This window comes from Sabethes cyaneus, chromosome 2 (genome assembly GCF_943734655.1).
Source record: "Sabethes cyaneus chromosome 2, idSabCyanKW18_F2, whole genome shotgun sequence".
Classification (NCBI taxonomy): Eukaryota; Metazoa; Arthropoda; class Insecta; order Diptera; family Culicidae; genus Sabethes; species Sabethes cyaneus.
The window spans coordinates 95838840-95853329 of NC_071354.1; the positions used below are offsets into that span (position 1 = coordinate 95838840).

Sequence of the window (14490 nt, forward strand, 5' to 3'; positions counted from 1 at the left end):
TCTGATGTTCAAATTTGTTTTTCACCCCCGCTGGGTAACCCTTGACGATCACCGAAATTTTCAAAGCGGAAACTGTTGAATGTATAAACAACGTCGTTGGTTGCTAACCAATCGTTCCGCGCACTTCTGTTCTACAAACTATGAAAACTAGATCACCTATTTTAACTCACCTTGATCCGGTGAGGTATGACATTGAACTGTAGGACTCCTTGTAAGAAATCAGCAGGCGCTGAAAAAGAGTGAGAACTCAGATTTTAACTTCGTTCGCATACTCTTAGCGTTTCGTGCAAAAGTAGCTGTTTTTTCGTTTGCATTATTTTACCAATTTTAAAACATTTACCTCCCTACTTCACGATTATTAGGTAAGTGCAAGATATATATGTACTAAAGCATAGTTAAAATACAATATTTCTTGCATTAGGGTAGATGCTCCAGTAGTTGTGGTAGTACCAGTAGTGGTGGAAACTCGAAATATATCATAATTTTGGCTGATTTTGAGATAATTTCCGTTTTCTATTGTTAAATATATATTTGTTAACAGTTTTATCTAAGATACACAGTTAAAATTCAAGATGTTGGTGCAAAAATTACAAATTCCTTTTCAGCAGTCCAATAGAGTGCAATTGCTTAAGAAATTCATAACAATCCATAGCATTTTAATATGCCTACGTTGTTATCCACCTGCTGCCATGCTCATTGCAAGCGTTGCTAAGGCGGTAAACAACATTCCACTATTATAGGCAAATTTTCCACTATTATAGGAACATTACCACTACTTTAGGAGCACATACTAATGTCAGGAAAAGCAATATTTTAGATATATTAACCAGCAGAATGGTATAATTTTGGTATGTATTTAAAGCCAACACTATGGTGCACCATATTATCAGGTGGTTCAATTGGAAACTGATAAATTGAGCGTTCAAATTGTCTTTACACACTATCCCCCGACATAATCCCTCCATTACTGGAGCATCTACCCTATTTCAAAGATATTAGATAAATAAAAAGTGTTCGAAGTTTGAATCACGTTTTGAGGTGTGATTCAAATTTCGAACACCCACGAATAATATCCGGTTTTTCCGGATTTTCCTTCGGGAAAATGAATTATCTGCATTGTAAAGCTGTACAAAGTTAACTTGCTTTAGATGTGGTACATAAAGTTTGAAAATATTAGCAATTGACTACAGAACTACGGATTGAAACTAATTATTGTGTGAAAAATTTAAATCATACTGTTAGGTGGATTTAAAAAGACAGTGTTTAGAAAAAGGATGAAATTTCACTTATTTAAGTTGAATGGGCCCTAAAAACGGCGACGAACTAGAAGTGGTAGAAGAGTTCGTGTATTTGGGATCGCTGGTGACCGCGGACAACAACACTAGTAAGGAGAACCAGCGGCGCATCCAAGCGGGAAATCGGGCCTACTTTGCCCTTCGTAAAACGCTACGATCAGGAAGCATACGCCGCCGCACGAAGCTAACAATGTACAAAACCATTATTAGACCGGTAGTTCTTTATGGACTTGAAGCCGTGACGCTGCTTACGGAGGACATACGCGCCCTTGCCGTGTTTGAGCGGAAAGTGCTGCGGACGATATTTGGCGGAGTACAAACTGTAAGCGGAGAGTGGCGGAGGCGTATGAATCACGAGCTACAGGCACTGCTTGGGGAGACTCCCATCGTACATCTAGCGAAAGTTAGCAGGCTACGGTGGGCCGGACACGTCGTAAGGATGCCGGACGACAGTGCGACGAAAACGGTCCTCTTCAACAACCCCACCGGCACCAGGAACAGGGGGGCCCAACGTGCACGATGGCTCGACCAGGTCGAAAGCGATTTGCGACTTCTGAGACGACTAGGAAATTGGCGACGAGTGGCCCAAGACCGAGTTGAATGGAGACGAGTGCTTGAAACAGCACGAGCCACCCCGGCTCTATGCTGCTGAAGAAGAAGAAGACCCTAAAAACATTAATACTTTTCAAAGTAATACAAGTGTTCGATGCCTGAGACTGAAATATTCCAGCTTTGAATGTCGACCATGAAAGTGTTCGAAGTTTGAATCAAAACCGAACAGCAGTTTTTTAGTGTTTTTCAATATAAATTAACATTTTATCCTCATTTTTAACATTTTAACACGAAAATAATTAAATTGTCATGCTATTAAACCATTTATGGGAGTAGAATAAAGATGTTTTCGAACATTTTTCTTTGAAGAAAGTTTCAGCATAGCTTAAGTGTTCGAAGTTTGAATCAAAACGGTATATATGTTGCATATAGCATGTATACATGAAGAATCGAATACAAGCATACAAAGAGACTTACGTGAGTCCTGCGTCACCTATATATGCGGTCGTGTCTTGTACACAACCCCTTTGATTTTGGTTTTAAAATTTCTTTTTTCAGTTTTGTCGACGCTATGGTTTAAACCTACATCCACAGCAACAAAAACGGCAACACCAGCGAAGCCGAAGCCGGTATGGCAGGTGCAACCGCCGGCACGGGAGGTAACAGATCCGCCGGCACGGGAGGCGCAGCTGCCGGTCTTCATCCATGGTGGGCAGCTTATATACCCTGAGCTACCACCGGTTTTTCTTCCCACCCATGGAGAAGAAGGCCGGCCAATGGCCCGACGGTGGGCAACGGTGGTCTTACAAGTTTATCCAGTAGTGAGCCTGGCACGTTCGTCGGCTGGGCCACCAGTGTATAAACTGGTCACCCCGCCACGGTCATTGGCTATACCTCTGGCTACTCCAAAGCCGGCGGAGCTGCCGAAGTTGGCAGACATCCCGAAGTCGGCAGAGCTATCAAAACCTGAAATTTAAGCGAATCTTAAACTGATGTCGAAATAAATGACGTCGACGTAGAACTACGTCTTACCGCAGGGTGTCAATCCAAAATTTGGATTCAACCCAGTGTCACGAGAGAATGAAAGATTTTGAATGCTAACAGCTCTGCCAATTATGAATGGATATTCATGGTTTAGATACCGATCGACTCATAAAAGATGCAGCAATTATGCGATTTCTATTAAAACATTCTTTTTCAAACACTAATTAGCAAAAATTACCGAATAGTTTCAGGGTCAAATTATCCCATACATTTTCATTATGATCGTATTGCTCCACAGGCAGGGACGACTGTTAAATACACCATCTGTTTACTGTGATTTCGTTTACTTTATGTTTAGAAAAAAAAAGCAACAAAACCCCCTCGTCCCAATAGGTCGAAGATTCCTACGACGTTTAGTGCTATACTAATTTGCTATCTATGCTTGGTAAGTATGCCAAAAAGAATGATAAAGTCCTCTCGTCCTAACAAAGCTTTTTATGAATGCGACAAACCTAGTCCAGTTTGATGTCCTGAAAGTAAACAATTTTGTTAAAGCATAAAACTGCCCTTTCCTTTCAACCTAGTTTATTTTTAAACCTTGAATCTAGTTCAAATTGATGTCCTGAAGGTGAAACGTCACAGAAAAGTGAGCAGCAACCCTTTCCTTATGCCAGATTGTATTCACATTCGCGACTACGAAGACCCGAGTTGCTAATACTTTTTTGGTTTTTGCGTGAGAAAACAGTGAAGGAAGTATTTTTGCTTTTGTTTTCACGCAAGCTTTGACAACGGGGTTTTCGTGTAAGTGCAAACAGGATTAAAAATCTCTAGCTTTCGCAGTCGCGAATTGGTACTGCAAGAATTTTTTCGGAACTGGAATTTTTGCATGTGAAGTAACGCAGCAAAGTGAAGAAAATCAGCGACTCTTTTATCCGAGAATAGTTTTGAATGTTTCAATTGCTGCTTTGCATCAGTTAGTTGTCTGCAATTATTTACTATTCAATAGTCAAACATTAATTTCTTTCCAAAATGATGGAGAAAACAAGGCAGAAGGGATCCGTAGTGGTGCTAATCTTTGTTTGACCGTCGACTCAGTATAAGATACAAAACATTTTACAAACAACTTTAACGTACTTAGTAGCCTTCAATCATTAAAATGAATAAAACGATCTAAAATATTATCGACCTGCAAAAATTTGGATTTCTCAACCTGTAGCACAGTCAAGCCATTGTAATGTAACATAACAAGTTTTTGATATCATCAAAATACATATGTAGGCTACATCGTCGTAATTGCCTATTCCCGTCGTATCCAACACAAATTGTCAAAAATATCAATATCAAAACTAGTTATTCCCTAATATTTTAGTTTGTTGACTATCATACGCGATCAATCAAAGTGAGCTGAGATCTATTTAAATGCTTTTTATCATTAAAGAAGTCCTACCTGCCAAATTTCCTACGTTTTTTCATGCGACGAAGAAGACAATGTCGACTAATCGTTTTAATTTCCGTCATTCATAAATGAAAATAACTCACGCAAGGCATTGTCCTTATTCTACAGCCAGGAAAACTTGCCTGACCTGCAGAAATTTTGTAGAAAAACATTTGTCATGCCGTCCTACACAAATACATGCGCGTTAGTTTCGTAAACATTGTTGTGATTTTTAGTTCGGACGATGAAAAATTTTGATGGACGGATTTCAAAACGGTACGACGGATTTAAGAAATAATGTCAGTTGCGTAATTTCAATAATATGCTTTAATAGTCGCTTTTCAGTGATTTCAAAGTTCACGGAGCGGAAGGTAAGTGTGTTTTAGTCAAATCAGCACTAGAACTTTTGGAGTATTCATTAAATCCATCTAACAAATGATGAAAATTTGAATGGTTTTACTTATTACGACGGGAATTAGAAAAAAACCCTATGTGAATAGTGTTTTATATTGACGAGAGAATTTTGTTAATAGCTGGGTGCGTGAGGGAGATACGGTTCGTTAATTGGGTTTTCGTTAGCTGGGCCATGCTCCAACTTGAATGTCAAAATTCTATTGAACTTTTAAGTTTAAAAATTTCAAACAACTGTCAGTCGGCCCAATTAGAGAATCAGCTGAAGTGCCGTCGTGACCCAATTAACGGATTCAGGCTGTACTCCGATTCTGGCACTGGTAAAAATATTTGTTTTTTTGCGTCACAAATTACACAAAATACATACCAAAATGTGTTGCTTCGCAAAAACGCGCCTAACGTAGTTCTACGTCAACTACGCGGTTGTGTCTCGAATACAACCTTTCTGATTTTTTAATAAAAATTGTAACCTAAATGAATTTTCAATGGAAAATATTGGATTTAAAAGCAAATTTTTGTATAATTTCAAAATCATTGAATTTTAGTATTTGCATGACGTGATGATATGCATATTTTCATGATTCATGTTATTGTTGGATATCGCCAACGAGGAACTCCATCGTCAATGTCATCAACGACTGATAACAGCAAACATTCGGGCCCTAGCCCAGAGGTTCATGATAACACAGCTTTGCCAACCTGTCCTGGAGACAAGTAAAAGCCATGGCGGATAACAGTGGAGATCTCTGATTCCATCCCTTTGTTCTGCTGGACCGGTCACATAATGATACCCAAAATGATCTAAGTTTTTAAATTTAGAGTACAGGTGTAACCGTTTGATCAATTGAGGGTTAATCGTATTGATATTGTTGCACAGGCAGCCGTCAACGTAGGGGATGTAACTGGCGGAAAACTTCGGTAAATAATTACTTAGTCATTTTTCCTCATTTGCTGGATTTCCCATTTGTTGTTAAATTTCCCCATCTAACTTTATCATCGACAGGAAAATATATTTTCATATATATTTTTATAAATATGTTGTTGAGAATGTAGCTTGTCGTGATTGAAATAATCGTTTTATTTTGTAAGAAACATCCGAAAACCTGCTGTTTTATTTACAAAATTTACCTTAAATTACATTGTAGCTTTACTGAAAAAACAATGTAAAATTTACTGTGGAAAGACTGCAATCTTCGCTGTTTTTGGTTTTTATTTGCATGGCAAAAAGTCGAAAAATTCGTTTATCGTTGTAAAATTTGCGGTTTATGTTGAAATTTACTGTGAAAACAGCAATATTTATGGTAACTTTAGTATTACTTTTACACAGCTTTTCGCTTTTTCATTGTGGTTTTTTGAAGTTTTGTAAGAGTGAATTACAATGTTTTTTCGTTGTACCGTGAAAGCACCTAATTCCGATCACCTAAGGCATGATTCATCTTTGAGTCCCTACTGAAAAATATAGCGTTGATATTTATTAACACAGTATGTGTCTTTAGCAAGTATTTTCAATTATGTTTCATGGAAAAATACTAAAATGCCTAAATTATTTACCGAAAGTTAAAAAAATGCATCATAGTATGATGCATCAGTGCACCTAATTCCGATCATCAATTATCAGGGGTGATTCTAATTCCGATCACAGGTGTATCTAATTCCGATCACGTCATGATGAGCTGTTAAAGCAAAAAAACTTTTGTCAACTCGTACCATATGGATCTCAAATGTGTTGCTTTTATGTAGTTTGACGATAATCCCCCCTATCTTCTGCTTGCGTTAATGATCATTATTATCATTAGCTTAATATTCATAAAATTTGTGTACTCAAAAGATCGACAAGCGGATTATAAAACTTTCCTCTTCTTTGATCTTTGTTCAACTGTTACAATTACTATAAAATTGGGTCACTTCGACATTTTCATAAAGCTTTGATCATAAATAATAGTAAAAATCATATCAGAAAGGTTGTGTTCCAGACATGACCGCGTAGTTGGCGTAGAACTACGTGACGCTGGTTTTCACAAAGAAACCTCGAATATTAAAGAAAACTTTTTTCACCATATTGGTATATGTGTAGCGTAAAATATTATCTTGCTGTACCGTATTTATGGTAGGTGAGCTATTTTGTGATATCAAAAACGAATATTTTTACCAGTGCCAATGTCGGAGTACTTCAGTATAGAAATTTGCTATACGCATCCAGCTTTTAACAAAGTTCTAGGAGAAAACTTAAGTCCTCAAAATAATATGTTATTGTTATATTAAAAGAACACGCATTAATAAGATAGTTCATAACTGCGCTGTCGCTGTCGCTTGTTTGCAGCGTTAGAAAAGCAAAACGTCTGAGCCTTTCAGTTGGCTTGGAGGTACAGCACTGGTTTAATAACCCGATCAAATGAATATATCAAATTTATAACAGGATGAGTTCTAGATAATAAGTATTTTATAACAAAGTATCCTTTGCGTTTTGTTATAAACTTGGTCTCGTTAGCAGTTGAAATTGTAACAAAATTTGCTCATGGCATATCACAAATATATCAAATTATGATATAATTTTATCTAGTTTATATCCACATGAGTAACAAAAATCAGTATTCTGTCTTGCTGTATATTCAAATTGTGACAAAGCGATTTATAAGTAACAGAACGAGATAGAATCTTGGTAGAAACATCTATAACAAAGTTTGATAGAAATAACTTGAGCTGCTAACTTGAGAACTTGAGCAACAATTTTGTAAGATTTTTGCTAGAATCATCTGATCAGGAAGCTAGACGTCACATGTTCGAATCTCGACTGAAAGAGTTAAAGGATTTGTGGCACAATTGTCCCGTATTCTTACAGGCTACGAAGTCTGTCGTATAAAAACAGAAGGTCAAAATTCCATCAAATCGGAATGTAGCACCTAGGCAATACTGTGCTCTGTAGTAAACAAAAAACACGCAACTTTATTTTGCTTCTTTGTCTTGAATCAGCAGCAGCCACAAGCTTGATGCTTGTGAAAATGCAGAGGATTCCCTGGTCTTTATTAGCACCAAGTATTGGACTAACATGCCTTCCTATCCCACCAGGACCCGCATTCGGACGTGGCCGGTGTCTGTATTGATCAGCACGCAGGGACCTGATAAGGTTGCACAACAAGGAACAGTGCGCTGTCCTAAGCATGCTTTTTCCAGCCATCATTTTGCAATTTTCATCGGTCCTGGTCAACTTCTTTCATTCTTCAACAATCTTTCATTCTTCAACAATCTTTCATTCTTCAACAATCTTTCATTCTTTCGGTGGCTTAACGCCAAATTTTGGTTGACACCCTGCCGTAAGACGTAGTCCTACGTCAAAAAATTTCGATAATCCTACCATGTTATCATGTTGCAATCAATCCTAAAATACAAATAGTGACTTCGTTAGCTTGCATTTTGCCAGTTTATAACTTTGATATAGTGATCGGAATTAGAAGCAGAAAAAAAATTATGTTCATAATTCCGATCAATTACTTTAATGGAATAAATTCCGCAAATACAGCATTTTTTCAGCCAAATTTGATACAGATCGGTTATATATGCTTGTATCTATTAGTTATCATAGAATACCGAAGAAGGTAATATGTTTTCACGCTGTTATGATCTTAGCAAATTTGATCGTGCGCTTAGCACTTCGGCTAAGAAAATACATTTTGATGGCGTTTTTTGCTTCTGCCTGTCGAATTTAATTTATTTTGAAGTGCATGATGCGCCAAAGGCAGTCATTTTTCAACAACTGACACATAAACACATAGCACAATAACTAAGCGTGCTCATTTACTACAGATTTTGGCTCAATTTTCTAAAAATTGACCATTTAGGTTGAGTGATCGGAATTAGGAGCTGATCGCAATTATGTGCGGTCACGGTACATTTTTATTCGGGTTTATTCGATTATACATATGATGCGCTGTATATGTGCATTTGTGACTGCAGTAATCATAATTGTATATACAAAAATGAGGATATCTTTCGAGTGCCGTGGCGGGAAAGTTGCGCGTTGTGAAATTTTTTGCAAAAGTGTATAAACCGTTGTCAACAAAACAAGCCGGTCGCGTGTTCAAGAAAATTTCAATCGATATGAAGCGTATTAGCACAGTTAAAGTAGACAAATCTACACAGCGGCGTAGATTGAGTATCATCCAAGAAGAAGAGCCAGATGATAGTGAACCGAAAAGAGGTGATGACCAAAATTATGATGTAGAGGACTCTGACTGGGAGCCATGTGATGACGCTGCTTCAAGTTCATCGAGACCAGTGCAGTCCAGTCTTCTGCCTGGTACTTCGGCAGCGTGTGCAGCTGAATCCCGACTACCACGCCCAAAAACTTCGGCCAAAATATGTGAGAAGTTTAAGTGGATAAATGTGGTTATTCCGAAGTCCACTGTAAAGATTGGCAAGTGGAAATGCGTGACATGGTAAGAGTTTTAACTTTGTATTTGGGAAAATTATCGTACAAAATGGGTTGAAGGGTCCCAAAATGTCTGTATTTTGCATACGAGCATAGTTTCCTCATAGCTTTCCTCATAACTCTAGAACTAATCAAACGAATGGAACCAAATTTGGCATGTGAGTAGAGAGCATGTGAGACATGTGGTTTTTGGAGGTATGAATTTATTTTATGATGGTTTGAGACCCCTCACCCCTGTGGATAAGGACTCTCATACAAATAAAACAGAAATTTTTGCGTATGTGCCATATTTTCTTCTATGTAACAAGCGGTAAGCTGTGAAAGTAAACTAGTAGAACCTTCTCGGAGCAAGACACAGTGAATCGACGCCGCTAACTTACGTGCCTGTTGCCATTCATGTCAAAAGAGGACATTAGAATGGCACGTCATATTTGCGATGAACATACTTTGGCTTTAATGTTATTTGTAACCAATGGCCCTTTTAAAAGCTTAATCTCAAGTTTTTAGTCTTGACCTTGAAATGCGGTCATACATATATATTAATATTTTTTGAAACGATGGTTCTACAATTGATAAAGGGACGGTAGGGGAAAGAAATGAAAATTTTTTGGTGAAGGAGAGAAGAGTGAAAAGGAGGGGGAGGGGGATATTGGTAGCTATGCTTGACAAGTAGTCATTTTGACTCCTACATTTTGTCCAATGCTGGAAGGTGCATGAGTCGAACCAAGCTATAATCTGCTATATGTATGACCGCATGACTAAAAACTTGAGATTAGTCTATTTCATAGGAACGAGGCCTTCCCTCGAAAACCCGCGCCGAAAATCGCGGCTAACACATGCTGACAGACGAACAACGTCACGTCTCACGTGTAGTACCTTGCAAGACGTAAGGGCCGGCATAGTGTCGTCGTCCTGAAAGTAAAAACGAGTTAGATTTAAATTTCTCGCTCGGTGGTAATTCTGCAATAGATGTAGGAAGGGCACAATATGTGTCGATAACCCAACCAAACTCGTCGCTATTCTTGAGAAGTGGATTTTGCGGTCTCCTTTTGTCCAGCGCCTCTATGGTTCAAAGGTACAAGTACCAGCGAACCACATGCCCTGGCGGGTGTTGTGGATTCAAATCCGGTTATAATCTCAGATTATAGCTTGGTTCGACTCATGCACCTTCCAGCATTGGACAAAAGGTAGGAGTCAAAATGACTACTTGTCAAGCATAGCTACCAATATCCCCCTCCCCCTCCTTTCCGATCTTCTCTCCTTCACCAAAAAATTTTCATTTCTTTCCCCTACCGTCCCTTCATCAATTGTAGAACCACCTTTTAAAAGCCACAAGCGAGTTAAAGTAAGATTATTGAAACATGTCAAGCTTTAAGCATCCAGCATTAAGCTACGCATAATCATATTTATTGCAATATAATCTGTGGACTGGTCATTCATTACTATTTCAACCTTTATGATGTAGGGGAAGGACGGTAAAGACAGATACCTTAAGGTTATGACTCAATATCTACTCAAATATAACTGTATTGATCGCAATTTTCATACAAACTGAACCTTTAAGTCTCTGTCTAATATAGTTACAACGTGTCCTAGAAAATTTCTTCCAAAATTTATACTTTTTTTAATATTATAAACATTATGTATAAATCAGAGTATCTGCGCATGGGCGGGAAAGACAGACAGTCGCGAAAAGGTGTCACGCGTCGACGAATTATCAGTATTAAGAAAGATTAACATATTTCATCATGTATTTGGGAAAGAATTGGCTTGGAAAAACCCCCTTTCCGATCCTCCCATTGAACGAGGAAATAAAATGGTTCCCTTTTATATTCATCAATATTTTAATTGGTGATGAATTCATCGTTTCTAAAAGTTGGTCTATTCCAACTGTTAAATGACTGAATACTGGATACTTTTACATACATGATTTTGAATGGACCAATCCGAATTCTGATCTTGAATGGACCTATTTTTAAATAAGAATTTTAGGACATACTTATCAAGTCTTTGTACTGTATTTTACTTTTATGTTTATCTTTAATCATTTCTGAACGTAAATGTTCTAAAATTAAATTAAAATTATAGCCAAAACCGCTTTATAGCCGCGTATTTAAAAGTAGCTGTTTTTCAGTGTTTTGGCAGTCACCATAGAGTATTACTACCCGGAACCCTTCTGGTTTGAAATAAAATGATGCTAAAATATGTGTAATTTCAGTTTAGGTACAGGGATACCTCGATATAAGACAGCCTCGTTATAAAACAACCTCGATATAAGACAATTCGATATAAGACAATTTTGTCTTATATCAAATCTATTCCTTTGACACAGCTAGTAACGATACCAGGGCTAATTTTCCATGCCAATATCGGCGCCATGAAGATGTTCATTATTTCAAAATAACCCTAAAAATTGTAAAAAACTAATAGTTCAAACAATAATAAATACTTCAAAAAATGTAAACACACAACACAGAGCCAAATTGGCGACCGCCAATGACATTTGTTTTTTGAAAAAATCGTGCTTCGATATAAGACAATTTCGATATAAGACAACTTTTTGAAATCATAAATTGTCTTATATCGAGGTATCCCTGTATTTAAAAGTTCAGTAAAACCAGTAAAATCTTCAAATACCTTAAAAATGTTAACCCCCTCTTACGTACTGATGAATTTTAAAACAAATAGCTCGATTTTTTGAATGAAAACTTTTTTTTAACACATGGAACAGGAACAGTAAACAGGACTCATTTATTCTTCTATATAGTATGAACTTTCCATTAAGGCTTTACAGAATATGCAGTACACCGCTGAAGAGCTGCTTGAGTACCGTCCTGCCTAAAAGATGCAAAAAATGTCCTGCCTAAACAGCAAATAGCAGTCGCACGAACTCCTGAGGGGCTACGGGGTGCTACCAGAAACCCATGGCAATATATTCGTGCTGAACTCAATCGATGAACATAAACTCATACCGAAATTCCACGGCTGCTTTTAAGGTTTTTCGGTATAATTTATACTGCCCATCACTCAAAAGCTCTCTGAAGGATAGAGTTTATTAAGCAGGAGTGTGAGTGGTGGTGTTAAAAAGCGCCAAATAGGGCCATTCAAGATCACTTACCCTACAAATAGAACGCCGCTGTTGGGCCCAAAAACTGCTTCCGAAATTGGGTTCTCCGACGAAAAGTTAATGACTGCTAATTTCCCGTTAATACATGTATAAATCTGTCATTGAAACTTGATTTTTACCCGACAAATACATGTATTTGCTATTAAAATTTATTGTTAGTAATTTAGTAAAATTAGTAAAATTTAGTATTTTGGAATAATAACAATTTAACAGTTGGTGTCTGCTCGACATCCATATTTAGACCTAGACAATTTCAATCGATAGTTGACTAAAACTATGGTACTATCTACATTTAGGGAATCAATATCATTGCAGATAGAATTTTGGAAACATTTAATTGAGCGTGCCGTTTGTTTAAGTGTTTTCTAGTAACACAGCAAAGCTTTTAGTATCTGCCAAACCAGTACGAGGGTCACCTGCTTCTACTTCACAACAAGTAACAGATTTTGCTAATGTCATCACATTTGTCTACGTGCAAGTGTTACCAATGACGCACATTTTTTGTTCTTTGTCATACACGTGAAAAAAGGCACAGCTCTGCACGCGAGAAATCCCATCTCGACAGTAAACATATTTTTTGCAGTCATCCGTATGAGGCAGAAATTCGACTCCTTCGCGAGGACATCCGTAGGGATCTTCTGACTGGAATAAATGTAAACCGGAATTTAATGATCTAATTTTCTAATTGAATATTTTCGCCACTTACCATCGCTTGACAGTTTACATTGGACGCTAAATCACATTGCTTTTTATCATTGTTCCAGTAAAGATTTTCCAAACATTTGTAAATATGTTTCTTCTTCTGGTAGCACAAAATGTAGGCATTACATTCATTGACCACCGGAAGAAAAACAGGTTCATCTGAATCCACATCTGGACATTCTTCGGATGGAACTGGAGTACTGCTCGTTGCAGAGGAAGTGGACGAAGTTGTCGGAGATTCAGTTTCCGTAGTTTCCGTAGGAGCCGCAGCATCACCGCAATCTACATTTTCCGGAAAATCACATTCACCGGTTTTTGGGTTAAAATAATAATTTGCTGGACAAACGCCTTCTTCGCTGTCACTGATCATCCCATCCTTACAAACAAAAAATTTGTTACAATCGAAAGGATTGGGCACAGGAGTTCCATCTTCCAAGTTCATACACATGGTTGGGTCAAAATCGCCGACTACGCACGAAATTATGGCTGATACGATTAAAAGTATATCAACGTACATGTTGATGAGCACCATTTTCTACTCACTTTTCTGAAATGAAGAGCGATATGAACTGCCAAGACGCGCTGGTGAAATCGATATAAATGTACTTTTCGCTGTTCGGTTATCGGAAATGTTCCCGATGTTTTGGTTGTTTGTATCACATGACCTTACTACCTTCAGCGGATAGCGGTTCGGTTGGTTTCGAGGTATTTCCCATTTCCTTAAGAAGTGATTCACGCATGGTTTGTAGGTTATCTACGAAGGGCACCGGGAATGTTTAACGAAATTGTGCTTATTGGGCAACGAGTATTGTGTTTTCTAAAAAGTGTTATCAAGTATGTAGGCTTTAAGTATGTAGGCGGACTTGCTGTCGCCACGATTCGACAGAAAAGCTAGTTGACTTAAATCAAATCTGGCCTAATGTTAAATATTAGGCAAAATTTGTTCATTTTATGTGTTTATCTACGAGATCATAAACAATATCACTGAAAAACTGTAGCCGGCAGGCAGAATTTGTCCATCTAGTGAGTTTTTCTGTTGACAAAAAACATTACCACTGAGATGCGGGTTTGATTGAAAATTGATTTTAATCGTTTTCACGTTTCCTTGTCCTTGTTTGATACTAAACGAATGCTGATACTACATGCTGAATCCGATAATCTTCGAATACTGGCAATCAAGTGTACAGATCAAGTGTAGATTCCCTCAAAGATCTTGACGCAATTCAGAATTGACATTCAAACAGTATGTTTCGTTCATTGTCGACAAGATTTGCAGAAACTTGAGACTCGTTATGCGCATCGCCAAATACTTCAACAATATTTATATTACTTGAAATCGCTCTTCTGTGCCTTGGTACGATTCAATCTTGAATACTGCGCACCCGTATGAAGCCCGTATTGCCAAAACTGGCCCAGCCAAAACGAGGCGGTGGAGAGGAGCTTCATTCGCCTACATAGCTCTCAGAAGGTTATCAAGGAACGACTCGCTTCGGCTGCCAAGCTACGAACAGCGCTGCAGATTAACCTGGACACCTTGCTAATACGTCTGGTTGTAATC

At 37.9% G+C, this 14490-nt stretch overlaps 1 protein-coding gene across 1 annotated transcript in view; it reads right to left on the reverse strand.

Annotated features, from left to right (window-relative positions):
- The window catches only part of LOC128735722 (uncharacterized), a 46842-nt gene extending 33462 nt beyond the window's left edge, over nt 1–13380 (reverse strand). The window contains exons 1-2 of the mRNA XM_053830208.1: nt 12937–13380; nt 12716–12872 (exon numbers count right to left, since the gene is read on the reverse strand). Of these exons, the coding sequence (XP_053686183.1) occupies nt 12716–12872; nt 12937–13380 (601 nt within the window). The remainder of the gene's footprint in view (nt 1–12715; nt 12873–12936) is intronic.
- Nucleotides 13381–14490: the final 1110 nt, after the last annotated feature.